General features: G+C 55.0%; 2 protein-coding genes across 7 annotated transcripts in view; one reads left to right on the forward strand and one right to left on the reverse strand.

Moving 5' to 3' along the window:
* TOP3A (DNA topoisomerase III alpha) overlaps positions 1 to 14287 on the forward strand; it is a 29041-nt gene extending 14754 nt beyond the window's left edge. For all 3 annotated transcript variants that reach the window (XM_019753735.2, XM_074320607.1, XM_074320606.1), the window contains 10 exons: positions 1560 to 1642; positions 2571 to 2778; positions 4302 to 4487; positions 4683 to 4812; positions 7567 to 7680; positions 7786 to 7951; positions 8774 to 8917; positions 10748 to 10870; positions 11821 to 12518; positions 13537 to 14287. In XM_019753735.2, coding sequence (XP_019609294.2) covers positions 1560 to 1642; positions 2571 to 2778; positions 4302 to 4487; positions 4683 to 4812; positions 7567 to 7680; positions 7786 to 7951; positions 8774 to 8917; positions 10748 to 10870; positions 11821 to 12518; positions 13537 to 13715 — 2031 coding nt within the window. In that variant the 3' untranslated portion in view covers positions 13716 to 14287. The remainder of the gene's footprint in view (positions 1 to 1559; positions 1643 to 2570; positions 2779 to 4301; positions 4488 to 4682; positions 4813 to 7566; positions 7681 to 7785; positions 7952 to 8773; positions 8918 to 10747; positions 10871 to 11820; positions 12519 to 13536) is intronic.
* A 5379-nt stretch (positions 14288 to 19666) lies between these two features.
* On the reverse strand, positions 19667 to 24642 carry MIEF2 (mitochondrial elongation factor 2). 4 transcript variants are annotated; one of them, XM_019753737.2, is made up of 5 exons: positions 24512 to 24642; positions 22454 to 22610; positions 22119 to 22299; positions 20563 to 21652; positions 19667 to 20142 (listed from the first exon to the last, which is right to left on the reverse strand). In XM_019753737.2, exons 2-4 carry the CDS (start codon positions 22598 to 22600, stop codon positions 20568 to 20570), a joined length of 1413 nt encoding a protein of 470 aa, XP_019609296.2. In that variant the 5' UTR covers positions 22601 to 22610; positions 24512 to 24642; the 3' UTR covers positions 19667 to 20142; positions 20563 to 20567. The 4 variants fall into 4 exon arrangements, with proteins under 4 accessions (XP_019609296.2, XP_019609297.2, XP_074176711.1 ...); XM_019753738.2 differs by having other exon boundaries at positions 19667 to 21649; XM_074320610.1 differs by having other exon boundaries at positions 19667 to 21652.
* Between the last annotated feature and the right edge of the window lie 709 nt (positions 24643 to 25351).

The following is a 25351-nucleotide window of genomic DNA, read 5'->3' on the forward strand; positions in this document are numbered from 1 at the left end:
AGTTAAATCTCAGAAGGCCAGGGGGTCTCACAGCCTGACAAGAGACTGGAGCCCGGAATCGGACCGACTGGTGGCTTTTATTGATAATCATGCAAGGAAGTAGCGTTGTTTTTTCCACGGTCTGTGAGACTCATCTATCATGTCACAAAGGTGAATCAAGCCAATTATCCCTGTCCCCAAGCAGCCAGAGCGGAAAGCCCTCTGATAACTCAGGTGAGGTATGCACCTTCCTGGGGACAAATCTCTCATGTTGAACCTGTTCCGTTGAGCTAAGCGGAGAGAGCTGATCTTTATTGCCCTCATGACTTCTCACAATCAGGTGAGAGAGGAAAGCCAGAGTCCGCAATGGCTTTTCCCAGGCAGCGGGGAGGGGAGGCAAGGCCCCTTCCCAGATCTTCCAAGGCAGCTCATTGGGAGTCCCCACATGGTTCTGCGTGTCTTAGGTTGTTCCTCACGTGAGAAATCTTACCCATCCTTGGCTGCAAACTATCTTTTGGGGACCAGACAGAGAGACATGAGGTGCAAACATCATGATAAAACAAAGTCCCAAAAAGGCACAGTCTCACAGACTCTTCCTTCTTTAAGGAAAAACACGGGGTGGGGTGGGGGGGCAGTCGGCTAGGCTCCTGCGTGGCAACACTTAGGTAATCTTGGTGTTTTCCTATTTTTTTCATATGCCTATTTTTTATAGCGTTATCATTGGAGTAGTTTGTTTTTTCCACCCAAGTATTTTTTTTTCAGTGTTTCTGTATCATCTGTGTAAGCATCATTTTAAATACCTGTTGTATGAGCCTCTCAAATTTTTTGACCTCAAAAAGAGTCACCCTCATGGGATACATCTGAGTAAGCCACATTAGGAATGTCCCTTCCCAGTCACCACTTTGCAGGAAAATCCAGGGTATAATTCATGTGGGGGCTAACTCTAGAGGCTGACCCTGCAGAATGGCAGGCTGAGAAACAGTCGGGCACCAGTGGGCCATGCAGTCTTTATCTTGAGTGTGACGTGTGTGGGGCGGGGGAGTGGCAAGGGATGACGGGAGAGTTAAGGATTCCTATAGAAGGCGTCTGTGTTTTATTCCTCACTGGTTAAATGTGCTTTCACATGTAGCCAACACCAGGGTTTTTGTCACCAAGGGGAAAGGATAGCAATTATCTCCCAGGAGGCCTGAAAGAATGGGATTCAATATCCAGGGGGATTGGTGGGCCCGGATGGTGTTCCCAAAGTGTGGCTGTCAGACTGCCTGGGTTAGAAGCAGTGTGTCAGATGCCTGTTAAAAAAGACAGATTTCCGGCCTCCTTGCCTGCCCTCCTCTGGCAGAATCCCTAGTGCTCAGGGCCCGAGAACCCGCGTGCTTCCTGGATAATTCTTGCTTCTGCATGTCAGAGTCAGAGCACTGGAGTAGAATCTGACTCTGCCTGGCAGGCCCAGAACTCTGTCTGCAACACAGTGTTTCTCCCTCTGTGACGGGCCAGGCAGTTCTGGCGATGGGTGGTGTGGTTGTGTGGTGCCCTCTGACTCCCACGCTGCACCCTAACATGCCTGTCGACACATTTCACAGGAGCTTGAGAAGCTGGCTTCTCGAAAGTTGAGAATCAATGCTAAAGACACCATGAGGATTGCTGAGAAGCTCTACACTCAAGGGTAAATAGTCCACATTTGGGAATAGAATTTGGTGCATTTTTATCGGTCTGAAATGTTATAGAGTAGACCTTATGGGGAAATACAAACTGTCTAGGTAGATGTCACCCAAGCTCTGAAATAGAAAAATGTTGACACTGACTTCTATTTTCTGATCATGGAAAAGGCATTTCAAATTTTTTCCTAAAATCAGAGCCCATAGAGTACATTCCAATCCCACTCCTGAGCCCTGAGCAGCTCCCCTGGGGCCCTGGCAGGTGACAGCAGCACCCATCCAAGTTGTTTGCCTGTCAGAAATCAGCCTTGAGGGCCAGGGTCACCCCAGGGCCATCCAGGGACCAGTGTGCGGCCACACGCCACAGCTCCCTATGGAATGTCCAAATTGGGATGTGCTGTAAGTGAAATACATACTGGCTTTCAGAGACTCGTCTGACTCAGAATGCAGACACTCTCCGCATGTGTAAGGGGCTAAGAGAAAGTGATCACGTAGGCATAGGGACCATATTCTAAGTTACTGGGCAGCATTGTTGTTTCTGTATTTGAAGGAGCACAGACTGTTGCAGGTGTCAGGGCCGTGGGGCTCCTCCTGGGGTTACTGTCAGACTGATGCTGGAGCCACGGTGTGCCTCGGCCGCACAGCTGCCGGCAGCGCTGAGCTATAGTGAGCGTGCCCTACTGTCGGCTGCCTGTCATTTATCCTTCGGCTTCTCTGCGTGTCCCAGCAGGAGATCCTGCTGCTTCTCACCCCCTTGAGTGTGTGTGCAGGGGAGGGGGGCACATCTCAGAACTTGTCTCAACGTAGGTCACCAAGGTTGTCTTCGGTTGAGTTGGCTGGATCGGATGGGTTATTGCAGGTGTGAGTGGGTGTTTTCAATCTAATTCGGTTGTTTATAGACCAATTTCTTGTTCTGTTTGTTTGCCTTCATTTTAGGTACATCAGCTATCCAAGAACTGAAACAAACATCTTCCCCAAAGACTTAAACCTCACAGCACTGGTGGAGCAGCAGACCTCAGACCCACGTTGGGGGGCCTTTGCCCGGGGCATTCTAGAGCGGGGTGCCCCCACCCCTCGTAACGGGCACAAGTCTGACCAAGCTCACCCTCCCATCCACCCCACCAAATACACCAGCAGCTTACAGGTTGGTTTCCCTGATTGCTGCTTGCTGGAACCCAGAGGGAGGTGAGGGGTCAGTAGTGGGATGTGAATTTTCTCCGTGGGCTCTTATTGTAGGAACTAAGTGATTTTGAAGTATCTCTTCCATTTAGAAAAGAGATGTCAGGGTCGAAATTCTCCTATTTCACAATCTCCTGCTTGGCTTCCATGAAAGACGCCCAGGGTGGGCTCTGCTCTCTCCCCAGCCCCACCCACGTCCCCACTCTGTCGGCTCCCGCTGCTGCCTCGCTGCTTCCTGCACACCCAAAGGGCGCCCTTCCACAGCCCCCACACAACCACCTTCTCCATCCCTTGTAGACTAGAAACACCCTATTCATCTTCCTAAGATCAGTTTCCATCGCCTTCCCGAAACTTCCACATCATACTCCTGTCACGCCAGGACTGTCACACTCAGCTGTGCTTGAGCTTGTCCCATGTCTGTGCTTTTCTCCGCTGGGGATAAGCTCAGTGAGGCCCAAGCTAGTTATGCCTCTTTGACATCTGCAGGCTTATTGCAAAGCTACGTAAATTTCGGTCTTTTTTTTTTTCCTTCTTTTCATTACGTATGTTATTATTTCTGATTTTGAAAGTAATGTTTATTTTAGACAATTTAGAAAATATAAAAGATTGTAAGGAAGACAAAAATTGCCTGTCATCTCATCTCCTACCGAAAACCACCTTTTTTTCTATGCATGTATATACAATTCTTACAATAAAATTATAACTTTAGTTTCGTAAACTACTTTTTCTATTTTACATCATGAGTATTTCCCCATATGCTGAACTATTTTAAAGTATGGTACTTAAGGATTGCATAGATGTGCCATGATTTATTTTGCCAAATCTGTTTTTGAAGGATTGTTTACAACTTTTTGATACTTGATGTACTAAAGTTAACATTTATAAATATATAAATGTATATATATAATGTGTATATGTGTGTGTGTGTGTGTGTGTGTGTGTGTGTGTGTGTGTATATATATATACACACATAAATGCGGATCTCTCGGTACTTCCTTTGAATACATTCTCGAAGGAGAATGAGTGGGTATGAGTATGAACATCTTCCGGGCTTTGATGGGTTGAGCCTCACTAAGTGCTTGATGTCTGAATTGGTAGGAAATCACCGTGAACCCTGTGCTCAGGGAGTTGGTGGAAGGCTGCCAGGTGCATCGTCACTGTGTGTCCCACACACAAGTGGTTCTTCTGCGCTCGCCTTGTTTTCTGCGTAGGTGGGGTTATGTCCAAAGAATTACTCTTCAGGGCAAGAGGACTCTCTTGCTTCCCTTTGCCTGATCGGACTTGGGACGTTTATTAGCCTGGACCCATATGCACGCAGTGGATATGCCTGGCACCCCACTCCAGTGCGGGGGCTCCAGGAGCAATGAGCCCTGCTCTGCACAACTTCAGGCTGAAAGGCGGCCTAAACCAGGTTCACCTACCGATGATGCTGAGATCCTTGAGTGGCGATGCTCTGGTGGGAGTTTCAGACTCTTCTCTTCTTCACAGGGAGATGAGCAGCGACTCTACGAGTTTATCGTTCGCCATTTCCTGGCTTGCTGCTCCCAGGATGCTCAGGGGCAGGAGACCACCGTGGAGATTGACATCTCTCAGGAACGCTTTGTGGCCCATGGCCTCGTGATTCTGGCCCGGAATTATCTGGACGTGTACCCATATGACCGCTGGGGTGACAAGGTGATAAATCGTAGGTGCAGTCAGAGGTCAGAATCTATGTCTCACCCCGTGGGCCTCAGGGCGAGGGGAACAGAGTCGTATTCCCGACACTAGTGCCATCAGATGGAGCAGGGCATGTCCTTTGAACTGGAAGTTGTCTTTTGCCCGAGTGCCATGGCACAGGGATTTGACTGACGCTTCTGCTGCTCTCTGTAGACCCTTCCTGTCTATGAGAGAGGCTCCCGCTTTCAGCCCAGCACTGTGGAGATGGTGGATGGGGAGACCAGTCCACCCCAGCTGCTCACCGAAGCCGACCTCATTGCCCTCATGGAAAAGCATGGCATTGGTCAGTAGTAGCTCGTTGTCATGGTAACGTGGCTCTGGACACAGCAACTCTAATGTGGGTTTCATTCCCACTTTATAGCTGAAGTGAGGCTTAGAGAAGTTAAGAACTTAACCTAAGGTCACAAAGTGTGCGAGTTATTACAAGCTAGGTCACAATAACTCCGCTCTGAACCACGGCTCTGCACCATCCACGTGCAGGCACAGCTCGGAGGTACCGTGGGTGTGGTTGCAGACCAGGGCCATGAAGTGAGTCACACACTTTGGGTTTCCCAGCACGTAGAAAAGTATGTTTGTACTATAGTCTATTATGCATGCAATAGCATTATGTTAGACAGAAACAGTGTACGTACTTTAATTTAAAAATACTTTATTGCTAAAAAATGCTAACCACCTCTGAGCCTCCAGAAAGTCGTAATGTTTTTACTGGTGGGGGTCTTGCCTTGGTGTTGATGAAAATGCAGTATCTGTGAAGCCGATAACACAAGGGATACCTGTAAAGACAGACATTTCCCATAACTCAGAGGTCTCAACCAGGAGCAGGCGCTGTCAGCAGAGTTGATATTTTTGTCCCACACAGGGATCTGCTGTTCTTGTTTTATTTTGGATACGGTACCAACATTTAAAATGAGAGATTCCACATAAAAATCTGCCTCTTCACCTTTTAAACTATCTGGAGTTCTGGCACTTGGGCCTTCACTCCCACATTGACAGTTATTTGGATTGGAGTGGCAGCCACCTCCTGTCAAGATGGCTCACCCTGGGCTGCCCTGACTTACTCCCTACATGCCAGGGCCCCGTGGGGTCTCAGTTTGCCACCCCGCTATTAGCCATGGGTGGCGATGTTCTTAGATTTTTGTTAAAGCATTTCCCATAATTGTTTAAGAAATAGAAATTAGGTGGAGTTTTTTGTTTGTGTTTTTTTAAAGCTAGATCAGAATTGTTTTGCTCACTAAGACCCATAGCCCAAGCTTTCCAGGTGGCTCTCTCGTGCCTAACCTGCTGCCGCTTGTCATTTCTCACCACAACTCGAGGATTGTCTGTGGTGAGCCTGGTCCAGTAGGACCGTGCACGATGGTGAGGGAAGTGGATGAAGGGGGCGGTCAGCTCCCTGCGCATCTGCCTCGCTACCCGGTGAGTTTTGTAGTTCTGTAACCTAGGAAGATGTGCTCCCAGCTGGAGTCCACTGGCCGTCGCTGGCCCTCCAGAAAGCCCGTACGTTTAGGTGAAATTACAGGTAGTTTTCGTTCCGTGATTTGCTCATTAAAAATGTCTGAGGCCTAGGCCCTGGCGACACAGAGAGGAGAAGGCCTAGTCTTTCCCTTTCAGAGCTTGTCTAGCGGGAGAGTCAAACCAGACCATTAGCTGCAATGCGATGGGTTCTGTGGGGGACAGGCAGGGAGGGACCTTAAAACCTCATCATAAGAATTCCTAATGAATGAACCAAGCCCAGCAGTGCAGGCAGGGCCTGAGGAAGGGCACGGGCAGGAAAGCACGTGCCACCTGGGGTGGGGGACTCACAGAAATGAGGCCAGAAAGATGATTTGAACCATGCCAGGCCTGGGCGTTGGCCTGTGGTCAGCAGACAGCCATTTCTAAGATTTCTGAGGAAAGGAATGACAGAGACACATTTTTACAAAATGCTAACAGGTTTATTGACACGTAATTCACATACAGAATTCATTGCTTTAAGATGGACAAGTCAGTGTTTAGTGTATTCACAAAATTGTGCAGCCATCACTACAAGTCAGTTTTAGAGCATTCTCATCACGTCAGAAAGAAACCCCATGCCCACCAGCAGTCACGCTCCATCGCCCTTCCCTCCGATCTCCGCCAGCCAGAGGCAGCCACTGATCTTTGTGAGGCCATAGATTTGCCTGTTGTAGACATTCCTTATAAACGTATGAGGGAGTTATACAACATGTGGCCTTTTGTAACTAACTGGGTTCACTCAGCGTGTTTTCACGCTGAGCTATAGCATGTATCCGTGTTGTAGCATGGTCAGCCCTTTGTTCCTTTTTATTACCGGATACTCGTCCACATCTTGTTTATCAGTTGTTGTCTTATCACTGATGGACGTTTGGGTTGTTTCCATTTGGGGGCTATCATGAGTAATGCTTCCGTAGACTTTGTGTACAAGTTTCTGTGTAGACATGTTTTCGGTTCTCGTGAGTAGATACCTAGGAGTAGAATTGCTGGATCACATGGTGACTCTGTTTAATCTTTTGAGGAACCACCAGACTTTTCCACAGCAGCTGCTCCATTTTGCATTCGTCCAGCAGCATATGAGGGTCCCAGTTTCTCCGTATCCTCACCAACATTTGTTATTATCCGTCCTTTTTATTACACCCATCCGAGTGGGCATGAAATGATATTTCCTTGGGGTTTGGTGTGCATTTCCTTGATGGCAGAGCTGTTTGAAAAGATCCCTATGGCCACACCATAAAGAACGGGGTGGGTGGAGGAAGAGCAGAAACTAGGAGACTGAGGATGTAACGATGAGATGAGATGGTGTGGACTCTGGCCGTGGCTCTGACTCATGGAATTGAGGAGAAAGACTTAACCTCAGAGCTGGAGTTGGCAGCCTTAGTGAGCAAGCAGATATGAGGGAGAGCGGAGGGGCCGTGGTGGTTTCTACATGGGCTGGGAGTGAGTGGGGCTGTCTTACCGAGAATGGGAAATCCAGGCAGGGGAAGGGACCCGTGGGACACGTGGGAGGACGTCTGGATGAACCTGAGTAACCGGCAGTGGCTTCCAGGTACCGATGCCACTCACGCGGAGCACATTGAGACAATCAAAGCCCGGATGTACGTCGGGCTTACACCAGACAGGCGGTTTCTCCCTGGGCATCTGGGCATGGGACTTGTGGAAGGTGAGGAGGAGGAGGGAGCTTGCGGCGGGCGGCTGCGGGAGCCATGCGGCCGGAGCCCTGAGTGGTGCTGTCTGGGGCCTCACAGCACATTGCTCTTCCCTGTAGGTTATGACTCCATGGGCTACGAGATGTCTAAGCCTGACCTCCGGGCTGAGCTGGAAGCCGATCTGAAGCTGATCTGTGAGGGGAAGAAGGATAAATCTGTGGTTTTAAGGCAGCAGATCCAGAAATACAAGCAGGTTTTCATTGAAGCAGTGGCTAAAGCTAAGAAGTGAGTGCCAAGCCCCGCTGCCCTGCACACGTGGTGGTCAGTTCTGCAGCCTCGGCCCTGACATTTCCCTAAGTGGGAGTTTGCGGTCGTTCAGCAGAAACGTGGTGTAGACATGGAGACAAGCTGTTGACATTCTTTAACATTTTAACAAGGTGTATGTCCTCATGAGCCCTGCCCTTTAGGCTGTTAAATCCCCACCAGGCCAGCTCCTCTTCACAAGGAGCCCGTTACCTGGCAGGGCTGTCCACATACCGCTCCTCCACTTCAGGTTTTCCTCCTGCGTGTTGTTTGTTCCTTTCCATAGAGCTTTGCCGATGTAGAGACAATAACCTGAAATGGCTGGGACCCGCTGTTCTGAGCCCTTGGCTTCAGAAGTGCCGTTCTCTTGATTCTGATTGTCTTGAATTAGTAGACAGCACAGTCGTAGAAAACCCGGGCGCTGGTGTGCGACCGCTTGTTCTGGGGCGTATTTAGAGGTGGCCGCGTAGCAAGCAGTATGTGTGCGTTCTGTTACAAATATTTGTACCCTATGGCAGTTTTGAAAAATGCATGTGCTGGTTTATACTTAAACCCAGACACACTTCTGGAGTGTGCACGGACCTTGTGTGGTTTTGCGTGATGTGAAGCCAGTGACAAGGCAGAAATACCTGCCCTGTGGCTGGATCCCTCCTGGGAGCTGCCAGGGCTCAGAGGAGCCAGGGGGGTTTGGCCAGCACAGTTCTCTGTCTGCCTCCGTTCTGTGGCTGACCAAGCGGCCGGTTCCCCAGGTCACACACGTGTTGTGTGCACAGAAGAATGTTGCAAATGCTTTGTTGTTTTCAGGTTGGACGAGGCCTTGTCCCACTACTTTGGGGAAGGGGCAGAGGTGGCCCAGCAAGAAGCCATCTACCCGTCGGAGCCGGAGCCTGTCAAGAAGTGCCCCCAGTGCAACAAGGACATGGTCCTCAAGACGAAGAAGAGCGGCGGGTCAGTGCCGGCCTGCGCCCCCCGCTGCTCGCCCAGCGGTGCCAGGCCCCATTGTTTCATTTCTGGGGCGTTACTTAAAGGCAGCCTGCTGTGGGCAGCCCCCATTCTGGCTGGAGCTACACTGGCAGCCTCCTGGGACCTGGTCGTGGAGGCGTGAAGTGCTACGGGGTTCTGAGGAGAGGGGCGACGGCTGATGCTGGGGCTTCGGTCCCCTGTGGAAAGCACTCGCTCATCCAGTGTGTGGAGAATGGTGGAGAAGCATGAGCTTCAGACCCGGGGAGGTCTGGGTTCAAATCCCACTTCTGCCACATAATAAGCTTTGTGCCTCAAAGCGGGGTACTTACTACTCTGAGCCCCAGTTTCCTCTTCCATATCCTCAGGGCGGTGGTGCTGTGGGAAAGGTGAGGATTCCGTGAAAGGGGCAGGGGTGTAGCACAGAGCCGCGTACATTAGAGATACTCGGCAACACTGCTTTGCTTCTCTCCTGGGTTTGCTGAATTGGGTCTGAACGTGTTGAACCCCTCTTCCCTTTCAGTGCAGCAGTTCAGAGTGGGCAGTTCGCCCGGGGCTCGGGGTGCCCGCCCGGCCCGGCCTGGCTGTCCCGCGCAGCCCTGCCGCCGGGGGAAGTCCACGGCAGGAGAGTGGCATGGGGTGGCGGTCATCATCGCTCGTTAGTCATCCTGTGGCTGGCGTGATGCCAGGTGCTCCCCAGGCATTACGTCATTTGACTCCATCGCGACCCTCCAGGGCAGGTGTTTCTAAGGAGTGAAAACAGAGGCTTAGGGGGCTGAGGCAGTTTGCCCATAGCAGGAAGCCCCGGGTAGCAGGAAAGGGGCAGTTTGAACCCCAGTCTTCACAGCGGTGTGCTGGCCCCTTAGGCGGCAGCATTGCTCACCCCGTGCTCTCAGAAAGCAGGGGCTAATGGCCCCGACCTGAGATCCCGTGTCAGGGCCCACAGACGTGGCTTAGCCAGCGCTGATGCCGTATCAGTGTGTAGTAAATGCTGTCGGTGGGTTTTTCTCCGCCACCAGTGGGTAAGTGGACTAGTAACCACAGGGGTGGATGGGGAAGACTTGCTTTTGTGTTAGCTCTGAGTTCTCTAAATTCTTGAGTCACGCAGGTGGGTCTTAAGACTGTCTTGTGAGATTTACCACTCCAGGGTTTATCTGATAATTTCTGGGGTTTTGGAATTGCTGTTTGAATCATTGGGATTTGGGGTTTGTCTTTCCTGGTCTAGTCATCACCCAGGCGCGCTCCAAGGGCCTTGTAAACTGTGTGCACGTTGGCTAGTCCAGTCCTACATTTCATGACTGGGAGGCATCAGGAACGCTGGCCAAGAAAGGCGTGGCGCAGGTGCGGAGAGTAAAGGCTCTTTCGTCACAGACAGCGTTCTAGTCCTGGTGCCCAGCTCACTTCCTGTGCATCCTGGGGCAGGTCTCCAGACTGCTCCAAGCCTCACTTTGCTCCAGTGTAAGCTGAGGACGCCACGAGGAAGAGGCGAGACAGCTCAGCACAGGGCCTGAGCAGAGCCCTCGGGACTCGGCAGTGCGTGTTCCAGGTGTTGGTAGTGGGTTGGCTGTTTCTAAGCAGAAAGCAGTCAGCTGTAGCCGTGTCACTTTCTTAGGGAGGTGAGAAATAAATGCAGGCCAGTTCTTCTAAGTCATTCATTACTGTGACTGGATTCATTTAAGTGTCCTCCAGAAAAATGAATGCCTGTAATCAACTGAAGAAAAGTTGCTTTGCCAGATGGGCAACAGCCTAGGACTGTTTCCCCTGCTTCTCGTGGTCTCATGTTGGCTCCTGCCTCCCCCTGGTCCCCGTGATCTGCAGGTTCTACCTCAGCTGCACGGGTTTCCCGGAATGTCGATCAGCCGTGTGGTTCCCTGAGTCAGTGCTGGAGGCCAGCAGGGATGGGAGTGTGTGTCCAGTGTGTCAGCCACACCCTGTCTACAGGTGAGCTGGGTGCTGAGTCAGCTGGGACTGGAATTCCAAGACCTCAGAGAGGGTGTCCGCTGTGCCCAGCAGCAGCCAGCTCAGCAGGCCTCGTGCCTTCCCTTCCGGTGCCATGAAAGGCTGCGGAGGCGGGGCAGCCAGGCCTGGGCCGGGGCGGGGGCTGCCCCTCCGGCTGGGCCGCACTGCGAGCGCTGCGGAGAGGACATGCATTGAATGTCGCTTCCAAGTTCTCCCCAAGCCCAGGGTCCTCATGGAGCATGGATCCTCCCACCTTTTGGTCACTTGTGAAAATCATTGAGGAGCCCAAAGAGCCTTTGTTGTGGGTTACGTGTATCAAGATTTACCTTTTTCTAAATTAAAGTGGAGATGTCTTCCAAAATTTAGTTTATTGTTTATAACAAGTGTACTGCATGCTAACATAAGTAACATGTTTTTGGCTAACGTGCCTATTTCCCAACCCCTCAGAAATAAGAATGTATGGTTTTCCATTTTTGTAAGTCTCCTATCCGGCTTAATAGGCGCCAGCTGGGTTCTATCTGCTTCCGCAGTCCGCTGAGTGTATTGCCTGTGTTGTATGGTGTGGTCTCTGGGAAACCACTGCCAACACTTGGAAGAGTGAGAGCACAACACATTTAACTGCTTAGCGTTGTTACAAAATAACTTTTGACCTCAGCTCGAAGCCCCCGGAGGCTGCTGAAGCACAGTGAGAGCCCTGCTTCGGGGGGAGCTTCGGTATTGCCCCGCCTCACTGGGGGCTTAGGCTCATGTGCCCCCCACTCTGCACTCTTGGGAAGACGGGAGGGGGCTGGGGGGGGGCTGGTGCCTTGGGGACGCTTCCTGAGGCAAGGGAATGCTGAGGGGAGACCTAGGCTGGGTGCGCTTCTGGGGACCAAGGAGAAGCCTCTTGCACCTGGTAGTGAGTGCTTCTTCTCGTCTTCTGGCCTCTCCAGGTTGAAGTTAAAGTTTAAACGTGGGAGCCTTCCGCCGACCATGCCTCTGGAACTTGTTGGCTGCATTGGTGGATGTGATGAGACCCTGAGGGAGATCTTGGACCTCAGGTTTTCACGGGGCCCCCCCAGAGCTTGCCAGCCAGCCGCCCAGCCCGCTGGCTACCTGCAGGCTAGCCAGTCCTTGAACAGAATAGACAGCCAGCACAGCCACCCCCGACCTCCTGACACCAAGCCGGCCAGGCCCTTGACGGCTCTGGCCCAGAATCTACCACCACCCGCTGCTGCTGGTGAAAGCAACTCCGTGACCTGCAACTGTGGCCAGGATGCCCTGCTGCTCACTGTCCGCAAGGAGGGTCCCAACCAGGGCCGGCAGTTCTACAAGTGCCATGGCGGCAGCTGCAGCTTCTTCCTGTGGTCCGACAGCAGCCATCCAGAAGCAGGAAGGGCTCCTGCCTCCACATCAAGGCCCCCAGGCGGCTCACTGGGGCGCCCACTGGGCTCGGGGAACCACCCAGGTGGGTTTGGCAGACCTGGTGCTGACCGTGATGGTGGCACATCCTGCTTGTGCGGCCAGCCCGCTGTCAGACTGACTGTGCAGAAGGATGGGCCCAACAAGGGGCGTCAGTTCCACACGTGCACCAAGCCCAGAGAGCGGCAGTGTGGCTTCTTTGAGTGGGTGGACGAGAACGTGGCCCCAGGTGAGGAGCAGTTCCGGAGCGGGGCTGGCGGTGGGGTGTGCAGCCCCCTGCCTCAGACTGCGGGCAGCGGGAGAAGGCAGGGGGCGGTGGTGGGAGCAGGACGGGGAGTGGGTCGCCTTGCTCTTCCGTCTCCTCACGGGACCGCGTTCAGCAAGGCAGTGAACTGCACCGTCTTCATTGCAAACCAGAGGGTGCCACCATGAGTTGAGTAGCTTCACCAGATAAGCATGTGATCATAGCTTTACAAATCAGGAAGGTGAGGCCCCAACAAACGGAGTGATTTAGCTCAGGGTCACAGTGACACAGCCCCACATCTGAGTGGAGGTGACCTGCTCCCACAGTCCTGTACTCCTGTAGCCTTTGTGAACCTTGGAAATTGTTATCATCAGTCTCAATTAATCAGGTGAAGAAACTGACCCTCCCGTCTCGGAGCCTACCCAAGGTTACACGGTTTGGGTCTGATACCCCAACAGTGGGTATGTGATAACTGGCACCACTGCTGGGACGCACCCACATTTGAAGTGTGTGAGAGGTATAGCTTAGGCATGCGGGGGCCACTCCTGTCCCCGCTGGAGGGAGGGGGTGTCGGACCTCCAGGACAGCGGCCCAGCTCGTCGTCCTGGATAGTCAGGCGGTCAGTGCTAAGAGGCCGGTGTAAGGACTGGAAGCAGCCAGAGCTTGGGTTCCTTGCACGGAACGTAGGGAACAGGTCGTTGGTCACGGGCCCACTTTGCTGCCTCACCACACAGCATCAGGCCAGCTGCTTGCCTGGTGTCCACTTCAGTGAAAAGGGCGTGGTGAAGTGACATCAGTGCCCCTTTACCAGGACGGTGAGAGTGGGCCGAGGCCTTCAAGAGCTTAGGGCCCAGGTAGTGACGTGTGTTGGCAGAGTGGAGGGGGCCTGGCCTGTGCGGTACGTGTGACTGCATAAAGGTGGGGAGGGCACCTCCACCCAACACTAACCTGTATTTCCGTCCCCTTCAGTGTGTCCTCAGCCTTCCCCTGACTCTTCCCACAGGGACTTTTGGAGCCCTACCCGGGCCCGGAGGCAGAGGAAGAACCCAGGGCCCGGAGTCCAGAAGCAAAAGAGCCCAGTCCAGCTCCTCAGACGCAGGGTCCACAGCCAAGAAACCCCGGAAATGCAGCCTTTGCCACCAGCCTGGACACACCCGCCCCTTCTGTCCTCAGAACAGATGAGGGCAGGGCGGGGAGAAAGGGCCACTTCCTCAGATCTGCCCCTTTGGTCTCAGAAATGAGTTGTTTTCACTAGGACCATGTGGTCCTTCACAGCCCTGGAGGCGCTGAGGAAAGTAGTGCGATTGGAGTCTGGCCTGCGGTGTGACCGAGTCAAGATCCAGACTGCCCCTCAAGGAGTCCGTCTGTTGGACAGTGGCCCCCTGCCCGGGCCACTGTGGAGAAGTCACTGCAGCTTCTCCCTGTGGGCCCGCTTGGATTGTTCCTGCGAGCACTACAGAGAAGCTGGGAGCAGAGCCTTGAGCCCTGGGGTCCATGCATGCCGTGGCTGTGGCCACAGGGCTGCCTTTGGCTCAGAAAGCACCCTGAGGGACCAGTGCTCCCAGAGCAGGCTCTGGGCAGCCTGGAGGGGGCTTCTCTCCGCAGATGTCCTGAGAAAGGAGGGTGTACAATTCAAGGAAGTGGTCTTGTCCTAAAATTGTGTCTATAGAAGAGGCTTTATTCCTTTACCTAAAAGCCGCTGTACCTGGGACACTCCCAGCTCACGTGCCTTAATAAAGAATTCTACCCCTTTACTCTGGTGGGTATGGTGCAGTGTCTGGTGAACAGTGGCAAGAGTGGCAAATACACCAGCCAGTGCTCGAGGGGCCGCTCGTCGGCCTCTGGCCCCGTGGCCTCCCTCCCAACCCTCCCCTCCCTGTCCGTGTGCTACGTGGGAAGCCTACCCTCTGGCAGCCCCACAACCTGCTTGCTCCGCAGAGCAGAGCAGATCCAAGATTCCGAACACTCTTCATCTTCCATACCTAGGGAAGTTGCCACGTTTCCTTGTTTGCCTTTACAAAGAGCTTGTGAATATTATGTAACCGTATTGGCTTTATTTTGTGCTTAGAAGACAAGCAGGAATGCGGTGTGGGTCGCCCAGCTGCGTTGCTAGCGCTATAGCTGGTGCAGAAATGAGCTGTCCTCAAGTGTTGGGACTCCTGCCCCTTGACCTTTGGACCAGTAGGTCTGCCCAGGTGGAGAATTTTTTATTTTGTTTATGTTTTTATTTTATTGGGGAATATTGGGGAACTGTGTGCTTCTCCAGGGCCCATCAGCTCCAAGTCGTTGTCCTTCAATCTAGTTGCGGAGGGCGCAGCTCAACTCCAAGTCCAGTCACAGGGGCACAGCCCACCATCCCATGTGGGAATTGAACCAGCAACCTTGTTGAGAGCTTGCGCTCTAACCAACTAACCATCCGGCTGCCCCTGGAGAATTTTTGTAAGTGCAGATAGATGCCTGGAATTGCTCCTGGAGAAGCTGATCAGTGAGTGTGGGTCACGGCCCTGCATTTATGTCCCATCCCCCACCTCCCCCCCAACCCTGGCAAGCACCAGTCTACTTTTCTGTCTGGTTTTACCTGTTCTGAACAGTGTTTCACATAGATGGAATCATATAGACTGTGAGCTGCGTCTGGCTTCTTTCACTGAGCATGGGGTTTGCAAGTGTCATCCACTGTGCAGCACACGTCAGTCTTTATTCCCTCTGTGACTGAACGCTGTTCCATTGGGTAGGCCACATTATGTCCATCCATTTACCAGCTGGTGGGTGTTTGGGCTGTTACGACCTTCTGGCTGTTGGGAACAGTCCTGCTATAAACGTGCAAGGATTCGGACACCTGTTTTCAGTTCTTTGGGGTATGTATGTAGGAGTGGAGTTGCTGGGTCCTAGGGTAATTCTGTGTTTAATAACCATACGCTTTTCTGCAGCAGCTGCACCATTTTCTATTCCCACCAATGCACTAGGGTCCTATTTCTCCACTGTCTCACCAATACTTTTTTTTGTGTGTGTGGCCACCCTGGTGTGTGAAGTGATATCTCATTGTGGTTTTGACTTGCATTTTCCTAATGACCACTGATGTTGAACATTTTTTCATGGGCTTGTCAGCCATTTGTGTATCTTTGGAGAAATGTCTACTCAAGTCTTTTGCCCATTTTTCTTTTTAATTTTTTTTTAAATTGGGGAACAGTGTGTTCTTTTTCCAGGGCCCATCAGCTCCAAGTCGTCGTCCTTCAATCTAGTTGTGGAGGGCGCAGCTCAGCTCCAAGTCCAGTTGCAGGGGCACAGCCCACCATCCCATGCAGGAATTGAACCGGCAACCTTGTTAAGAGCTCACGCTCTAACCGACTGAGCCATCCGGCCGCCCCCAATTTTTCATTTGGGTTGTTTGTCTTTTTGTTGAGTTGCGGATCTTTATAGATTCTGGATACTAGATGCATTTGTGGGTTGTAATCTTCACAGGTCCCCCGTGTGTGCCAAGGCCAAGAAGTGCTGGATCAGACCACCAAGGACAGACCCAGCCCCAGTCCTGGTGCTCGCTCAACCTGCTGTGCCCCCGGGCCTGGGCCTTCCCACGCCTGGGCCCCTTCGTCTGTAACGCGTTAGTCAACTGGAGGCTCTTTGGTGGAGGGTGACAGGCACATTCACAGTGAGAACTTCACCAGTACAACCTGTGAGGGGGTTTTCCATGTCTCTTGGAGGCCCACTCAGGCCAGCAGCATTTAGTGCACTGACAAATAGATCCTTCCCCCTCCTACGGCGACTGGAAAGGTGTGAGCCCCGTCTCATACAGCTTGACAGTGCAGGATTGAAGAGAAGATGCCCCCCGTTTATGAGCCCTGGCCGAGGTTAGGAAGCAGGCCAGGTGGTTTTGCGCCATTCTCAGCCTTCCAGCTCCCCTGCAAGGGCAGTGGAGGCTCTGATGTGTTAATGCCTTCTACAAGCAGCGAAGTGGGAATTGAAGCAGTCTGCCTCCATGTCTACACCTCATAGCCCCGTTCTCCATCCCCAGGTGAGAACCTGCGTGGCAGGGGAAGAGCCACCTGCCGTTCCTCGGAGAAGAGGAAACCTGGCTGACACCTCTTGAACTTACCCACAGCGCTTCTGCCTGCCCCAGTCTGAGAAACAGCTCGAGTGGCCACCCCCACAGTTGCTAGTATTTGAGGAAACTGATGCTTACACCTCTTGGAGCAGCTGGAGGCTAAAAATAGCTTCACGCTCACAGCCGGCCTCTCTCCAAGCACCAGGCCCAGTGTGCCCAGCAGCACCAGCCTGGGCACTGAGACCCCGCTGCCCTTTGGGGTGAATTCACAGCCACCTTTCCTTTCAGGGCCATTACAGCCCACAGCTTCAGCTGTGCAGACCCAAGGATCCCTGGGCTAGAGTACAAAGGTGGTGCGGGCAGGGGGGGCTGGGGGGCACCTGTGCGCCTTATGCCTGACTTAGACCCCCTGCGTTCACGCTGCGGGGTGGTGCTTGGGCAGCCGGAAAGTGTGTTGTGAAATCACACAAGCGAAAGAGCCTGCGAGGCCTGAGGCCCCAGCCAGTGAAACTGTGTTGTCTCAGGAAATGGGCAGCTGTGCAAAGATGGCCCAAAACAGCACTTGTGTTGGCCTTTGGAATACACTGGTTTTCATCTGCTACACCCACGCTTCCTCATTGAATTAAGTACAAGCAAACTAATGTTACTGGGGGCGGGAGGGGGCGGCGTTAAGACTTTTGATTAGAGAAGAAAAGTGTACTTTTGGAAAATGCAAGTGTGTGATGTGCCAGGTTGAAGGCCCTCGTTTTGGAGAACAGGACAGGTGGAGTAGTGGCCCTGGATGAGGGGCTTCGGGGTGAGCTATTCCAGACCCTGACCTTGGGCCCAGCGCCCTTCTTGTACCCAGAGGAGGTGCACACCTGCTCTACAGCCCCTGCAGGATTCCTGTCTGCCCCCTGGCGCTCCGTGCCTGGCCTCGTGGCCCGCTAAGTTCCTGGGGTCTTAAGGGGCAAAAGGCAGGAAGTGCTTTCCTTGTGTGGCTCGTACACTAGCTCAGGGGCAGTTATTCTAGAGGTAGAGTCTGGCCCGTTAAGGTTTCCGAACCAGCTGATTCAACTGACACTAAACTGACTTCCTTTTTCCTCAGCGTACAGGGGGCAGACGCTGGTAACCACGGACACGGTGTCGGTGGCAGGAGTAGGCGTTGCACGTCCACTTGTCCACTTTGCACTCTAAGTAGTAAGATCTTGGGAGAGGAGATTCTGAGCTCAGTGGTGGCTGGAGGGTGGGCCACCTGCTGTCTCCCAAATGCGGCATTTCCCTTCTGCCCCAGTCCTGCCATCCCAGCTCAGCGCCTTAGGGGTGGTTCTCTGACCAGCAGGCTGAAATCCTGTCAGAACAGTTCCGCAAGATCCTACAGGGTATGAACGATGTTTGAATGCTTTCCATTCCTAGGAGTCGTAATGAGAAAATCCATGTGCACAAAGGTTCTTTCAGGGCTTTTTTTTTTTTTTTTTAAATAGCAAAGACTGAAACAGCTGGACAGGTACCCCCACTTGATAGAATATTCTGCAGCTAAGTATTCCTGAGAAGACATGCTTACAAGTGAATTTATAAAAAGGATACGCTGTTTTATATGGTAAGATTTATTCTTGAGTTGTTACAGTAAAGGAGGTACAGGTGACATTTGGAATTAGTAAGTTTCTGTTTGCCATTTTTGTGTTATTTTTATCTGCTCTGGCAACGCTTTCTTTCTGAGCAGGTGGCATCTCTGCTGCCTCACAGTCCTCACAACGCCAGGCCTTGGGTCACTTGGAAAAGTTAAACCAAGGATGCAGATTGCCCGGCTTTGCCACCATGGCTGAAAGGCCTAAATATTAAGCTGTTTAGACCCTGAGTTGAGACCACACCTAGCTCAGAGTTGGGATTGTCCTTCACAGCAGCTGGCCATGCAGCGAGCACGGCCCAGGCCAGCCCAGGACAAGCCCCTACAAAGGCTCTGAAGCAGAATGGTGGTTGGTTTCCAATCTCCGGCTAGAAACTGAAGTCCCAGATGTTAAGCTTGCATCGGTGATGTAAGCACGAACACCTCATTTCTCTCCCTTTTAATTCATCCTGGGTTTTTTCTTACTGAAATTATGGTGTGAGGATAAATTCGGAGCTTCCTAAAGCATGAGGCCTCCCCAGAGGGGACTACATGTGAGGGTTTGGTCATCTAAGAAGGACTCTAGACCAAGCTCACATCCTGGACTGCCGCCCTGGGCACGCCCAGGCCAGCCCTTCACCAGGCCACGGTGGTCCTGTGGAGGCGGCCGTGCTCAGAGGCCGGCCCCGGCAGCGCGGGGCTGTGTGCTTGGGCTCTGCGATGTTGGTCAGTGAGGGAGGCAGCAAGACCCAGCAGTCTGGTTTGGGGACGGTTCACTTTGTGCCAGGCTCTGGGTTAACACTCCTGCCAGCAGTTACTCCTTCCAGCAGCCCTAGGAAGTGTATTACGTCATCCCAGTTTCTGGATGAGAAGGCCAAGGCACAGCCTGCCTGCAGCCTGTTCCCTCGCTCATCTCAGCGGCCATTACAGCTGCTTAAGGCGCTCTCTGCGCCGGCTCCTGGGCCAGGTTACCTGAATGGCCCTCAGCTAAGCCTCCTGCCCGTTGGCCCACACCACAGCCTCTGCTCGCAGCCATCCAGCGATCCGTCTGAAGGCCGCAGAGGGCAGCCCAGGGTCCTGCACCCAGAGGGCCCCAATGCTTTTCATCTGTCCTCATGTGACAGCCCCTCAGGTCCTGTCCCCCATCCTTGTTTTGTAGTCACAGTTGGAAAGGTTGCCCTCCCCCACTCACGGGGCCATAAGGAGAAACGAAGGAGGTGGAGAAATCATTTGTCTGATGCTGGCTGAAGAGCTTTGGAGCAACTTCAGCTGTCCCAGAACGCACAGGGAGGCTCAAAAGTTCAGGCTTTGGCAAGAAACAAAACCCTAACCAGTAAGGCTCCCATTCCCAAAGCAAGGCATCACACCAGCACTCTTGTAATATTCTCCATCTAACCTCCTTTCCAGTCAAATCATACCCCCTCCAGCTTGATCCCCAGCACCTCTGGCCAAGCTTTCAGGACTCCAAACAGCTGCTTATGACAGCCTAGCACAAGTCACACAGACAGCTGAATTTGTCCTTTTATTCTTGTTCACATTCCTAGAGGTACAGCTCTGCTACAGCAGGAAGGACACCAAGATGAGGAGGGCCACCTGGGGGGAGGCAGGCCCCCTTCCCCAGCCCCGCCCCCGCCACGCTGCAGTGAGAACACAGGCGGAGGCTGAGAACAGTTCATGTGGCCACTGGGAGGCCCCTTCAGGAAGGCCCAGTAGCAGCTATCAGGAGTCCCCTGGCTCTGGGCAAGGCAGGTAGCCCAGAACCTCAGCCAATCGCGCTCCAGGGGCCTCCACTGCCCAAAGAGAAAACTCGCCTAGTTGGAGGGAAAAGCGCCTTCCCCAGAGGTGTGAGGTGGGCAGCACATCAGGCTCGGCTCCCACTCCAGGCTGGAGGAGAGAGCTCAACAAGCAAAGTACAAAGTAGACCGAGGACACTGGCAACACCAGCCAAACAGCAGCATTCCGTGGGTAGCAGGTGACTCCGGCCCCTGGGGATGAACAAACACGTGGTGTTTACCATTCAGCACCAGAAGCTTCGACATGCCTGGAGCTGCGGCACCTGAGGAAAGCACCAACTCACCCTCTCAACAGAAAAATGGAGCTGGCCTTACCGCCCGCCTAGGACAGCAGAAGCCAGATTCACTGCTGGTGGTGGAGCAAGCCCAAGGCCCTGGGGTCCAGCCCAGAGGCTGAGGGGGTGCCTGTGAGTGGTGGCACTCTGGGCTGCCTGGGCAGTCCAGCCACACTCACCTGACAGCAACCCAAGCACTCTGGGCGCAGACGGTTCCAAGTGACTGTCGCCTATGCACGTGCTAACCCCGTGGGCTTATATAACGCACCTTCTGATTCTGGCTAAAAGTCAGAGAAATGCTCTCCAAATCCCTGGAAGGGAGGAGTGTGCAGCTTACCAGCATCAGAACACATGGCGGCCACCCCACCCCACCATGTACAGCAGCCCCTCAGGGTCCTGAAGGCCGAGGTACAGTGCGTAGCCAATGTCGTCAATCTCCTCCTCACGCAGGCCGTCAAAGAGGTTGATGCTGGGGTTGCAATGGCAGGGCAGGTGGGCCCGCTCCAGGCTGCTGATGAGCAGCCCCAAGGCCTGCAGGAAGCGCCCCCCCAAGGCCTCCGGAGCCCAGTCCACCTCCTCTTCCCCGAGACGCAGAACCACCTGGGTCAGGTGGGCCCGGCCCAGCTGCCTCAAGGCGGGGTGGCCTTGGCAGACACGACACAGCAGCAGCAGCAGCCGCCGGCGGGCCCCAGCGTCACGGTTATCCAGAGCCTGCAGCCGGGCGGCCTCTGCCGGATACAAATCCTGCAGCCAGAGGTTCCCAGCCAGCCCTTCCAGGGGCCAGGCCACCAGGAGGCCGGCGTCGGCACCGGGGACCGCCAGCAGCACGGCGACGGTGAGCTCCAGGTGCTCATGCTGAACCTCGAGCAGCAGCGCCTCCGAGGCCACACTGGGCCGGATCAGGCACCCGAGCAGGCTGCCAATCGCTGGCCAGTTGACGGAGGCAGCCAGTGCCTTGCGGAGCAGCTGCAGCAGGACACGGGAAGAGAGGTAGCCACCCACCAGGAAGCGGTCCCAGGGGCTGCTTCCCCGGGGGCGGAACTCAAGTTGAGTCCTGCGCACAGCCCAGCAGCGAGGGTCCCTGGCCACAGTGTCCACGCCAGGCACCAGGCTCCACAGGCCCGGCTCCAGCACCAGGGGTGCCAGGAGGCGCACGTGGTCGGAGCAAGCCCCCACCTGCAGGCCATCGTACAGCGGCCCCCCGGGGACAAGCGCCCCAAAGGGCAGTTCAGGGAACTTGCTCTGCAAGTAGGCCTGGAGCTCCAGGGCAATGTCACCGGCCAACTGTTTGGCCAGAGCCACATGGGACACTGCGGTGGTCACGTGGTCCCGCTCGAACAGCAGCAGCTTCTCCTGGAACGTCAGGCACAGCGGTGCTGGGGGGCCAAGCTGAGGCGGCGGCCGCGGGTTAGCGTCTGCGGGCCCTGCTGCAGAATGAAAGGGCCAGAGAGCAGGTCAGCAGGCCCTGGGACAAGCCGAGAGGACTCCACCCCGGTCACTGACTGTGCCGGGCCTGGGCCTCCCTTTCCTCACCTGTAAAATGACCCCGAGAAAGCACTTTCGTCCTCACGTACAAAGAGCACTTTGACGACAAATTCCCATTGCCCAGACCCCAACATTCTGAGGCCGAAAAAGCTTCATGCAGAGTGGGGAGACAGTTCCTGAGCCTCAATTTCCCCATCTGAGGCCCCCCCACTGTCATAAGGCTGCTGCCCTGCTCCACTACCACCCCTGCGGCCACATGTCCCAGTAGTTGGAGGGCAGAGAAACAGAACCATTAAACATGCAAGGAGCCTGCAACAGCCAGTCAGTGGCAGGTCCTGGGCTGCGTCTCCTGAATGTGACCACCAAAGGGGGACCCCCGCAGGTTAGAGGGGAAGGGGTGCCATTCACCTTGGGCAGAGGGCAAGCGGGCGGGGAGCAGCACAGGCTGACTAAGGGCAGCAGGTGGGGGCCGGGGCTGTAGGCGTGGAGCGGTCTTGAGCAGGCTCAGTTCCTTCCAACTGTCCTCCAGGCATGTGCTGTCCCCCTTGGTGTCATCTTCATCCCGAGGGCTGGTGGCCCTGTCAATGAGCTGCAGGCAGAGTGACAGAGATCAGAGGGTCCAAATCCTGGGCAGCCACGGCAAAGCCCAGGGGCAAAGCAAAGCAAGCTGCTGGGTAGAGAAGCAGGTGCCAGTCCTGGGCAGGCCCCGGCCCTGGCATCCTCCCGTGAGCCCCAGGCCTTACCCGCTTCACAGCCAGGGTGGCAATACCCAGCACGGCAGCCCCGCCCACGCCCAGCACCAGGCGGGCATTGGCCAGGAGGAAGTCCACAGCATTGCCCAGCACGTCGTCATCATGCCGCTTCCCCCGTTTCTGGGAGAACCCTGCCATGTCTGTCTGCCTATAAGAGAGCCAGGGTGCAGGGACCACTGAATGTGGGGGCGGCCAGGCTGGCAGTGGGGCAGGTGTGGGTAGGCACTCTGGCTGCCATCACGCTGGGGTCTCTGAGTCAAGCCCACAAGGTGGTTTCCCGAGTTTCAGAAAAAAGGGGCCACTAAAGGGGTGTCTTGTGAGGAGATGGGGAACTGCCTGAGGCCCCTTCCCCAAACCTGCCAACAACCCAGCCCCATCCCCACCCCCCGGACAGGGTGGCTCACACAGAAAGGTCCTGGATAGGTCAGAGAAGGGGGCCCATCTCCCTGACCCTACCACCCAGGACTCCTGATGTCATCAAAGACTCATGAGGAGGGTCTTACCATCACCCCAGTTTTACAGAGGAACAGGCTGCTGAACCATACGTGAGTAGTGGGTTCTTGGATCCACGACTGCAAAGCCTCCAGACTCTTGCCCACCCCCAGAGTTCCATCAGACCCCCTCTGCGGTCAGGTCCTAGAGGCTGCCTCACCCTGGTTCCTCACCCCTGGCACAGCAGGAGGAAACAAGGCCCATAGAAAACCACACCTTGGGGTCCCAGACAGCCTGCCCTGGAGGGCGTCTCAGACCTCAGTGAGGCCAGTTACCCCCAAATCTTGACAAGGTAGCAGCCAGAAGCAGAGCTATCCAGTGAGATGGCCCAGGCTGTGGGGGGAGGAGCGGGCACGAGCTGCCTGTCAATGGACATGTGCTGGTCAAAGCCAAAGGCCGCGCTGCGGGGACAGCGGGCAAAGTAAACACGAAGACTCCAAACAGAGGACTGGCCCAGGGGCCAGGGACCTCTCTTGGCCTCTTGGGCTTGGGACAATGGGAAGGTGGGGAGCTGCCCTCAGCTGCACGCAGCCTGAGGAACAGAGAAGGTAAGCTGAGGTCCTGAAGCCTCAGCTATCTGCTCACCTGTAAAGTGGCACAGACAGGGTTAGGGTGAGGAGCCCAGAACAGGGGCTGGGTGGGTCAGGCACTCGGGGAGCAGAGGCAGAGACCTCTCCCACGGCCCCATCCACCGCGCCCCAGCGGCAGGTTCTTCCGGGGGGACTCCCGCCCTCAGGCCCTGGGAGCTGAGAGTGTGTGATCAAGAGGCACGCTCAGGGGACCAGGCAGACACCAGGCAGCACTGGCTCCCTGAGGACACCTGAGCAGATGACCCTGAGCTCAGAGCCAGCTAGGGCACCAAGGACTTCCACCCTCCCTGCCTGGGGCTGTGGGTACTCAGGGCTGTTGCCAGGTTACGAGATGCCTGGACAACACCCCCCCCCCCCCCATTCGCCCAGACTAAAAATAAAAACCGGCTCTGGGGCCTGGTTGGTCAAAGGCTGGCAGGCTGCCCACTACAGCACAGCAGTCAGTTCTCGCACAGGTGACCGGTATTGCCAGCTGCCTCCAGAGGGGCCGGGAGGCCACTTTGTAAACAGTAAAGCGCTTTCAATCCCCCACACGTGTCTAGCTAGGACTCGGCCCAAACCCCGCAGGGGCGCGCAGGCCCCAGCACGCAGCCTGCTCGCTCGAGGAAAGGCAGGAGGGCGCGGGAGGTTAAAAATAACCTGAGTGCGCAGCCCGGACGCGTAGAGCCCGGGACGCCGCCTGTCCTCCCCGCCTCCGCCAAACCCAGCGCCGGGGCTGAGCGGGCCGCGCGCGGAGCAGCCCCTGAACACCTGTCAAGGCCCGGCTCTCAGGGGAGCTCACCGACGCCCTGGGAAACTAAGTGCTGTACCCCAAACGGGATTCGAACTGCGGCCTGACGGCCCAAAGCCATTCCCTCCTTCCCGGGCCGTGACCGCCGGCCGCAGCGGTGGCTCCGCCCCCGACCTGCGTCCGGGACACTCTCCACGCCGGGGCTGGGTGACCGGGGCCGCCCCGCTCCGGCCGTACCTGCGTCGCTGCTTCAGCGCCCCAACCGTCGGAGGTAGCGGGTCTTCTTGGGCCCCGGACCCCGACCCGCCTGGGAATGGAATGGGAAGGACCTGGGACCCGAACGCTGAGGCTCTGGGGGCGGTCGCTGACCCCAGAACGCACGCAGACGAGCAGGTCCTAGCCCCAATCGGGGTGCTCAAGGCCCGCTCCCTCGTCCCAAAATACTATGCGGTTCAGCCAATGGTGGCCAGGCCTCGCCCCCTAACCGCGCTCCGCGCTCTGCGGAGGTGGGACTTTCTGACGCACCACGGATTTAAAGGCGCAGAGTTGTGTTCCGAGCCTCCCGCCCGGTGGTGTGGTGGCACAGCCGAGGCTTGCGGAATGAGCTGGCTGGCCCTCCGGGCCCCTTGTGACGTGTGTGTGTGATTGTAACATGAGCTTCTGGTTTGGAGAAAATTATCTGCGCCCCCGTTCCTTCTGGGGGCTGGGCAGACAGGCGGCACTTGTCCCAGAGGCGCGCAGGTCTGACCCTTTAGGTCACTTCTGCGAGAGTGCCTTGGTGGCCTCGTTGTTATCTGTTGGCCTGCGGGGCACACAGCGTGACCCAGAACTACCCCTGCCACGAGCTCCGTGTGACCTTGTGCCGGCCACTTCTCCAACCGAGCTTCAGTTTTCTCTCCTGTGAAATGGAAACGCCAGGTCCCCTCCACCCTTGCGAAGGATGGTTGTGCATATAACCTGTGGTTCATTTGTCATTTGTTTATTGGGGACCGACTATGTGCGGGTCAAGGGCAGCGAGCAAGCAAATAAATGGACTGAGGGGCTGCTGACTCGAAGCAGAAACAACGCGCCACTTAT

This window comes from Rhinolophus sinicus, linkage group LG15 (assembly GCF_036562045.2).
Source record: "Rhinolophus sinicus isolate RSC01 linkage group LG15, ASM3656204v1, whole genome shotgun sequence".
Lineage (NCBI taxonomy): Eukaryota > Metazoa > Chordata > Mammalia > Chiroptera > Rhinolophidae > Rhinolophus > Rhinolophus sinicus.

Bases quoted from the DNA above. Each gene is read 5' to 3' on its own strand.
- MIEF2 (XM_019753737.2), bottom strand. From the start codon at position 22,600: ATGGCAGGGTTCTCCCAGAAACGGGGGAAGCGGCATGATGACGACGTG. The intron at 22,300-22,453 runs GTAAGGCCTGGG...CTCTGCCTGCAG, and splicing joins CCACCCTGGCTGTGAAGCGG to CTCATTGACAGGGCCACCAG. The intron at 21,653-22,118 runs GTGAATGGCACC...TTCATTCTGCAG, and splicing joins CCGCTTGCCCTCTGCCCAAG to CAGGGCCCGCAGACGCTAAC.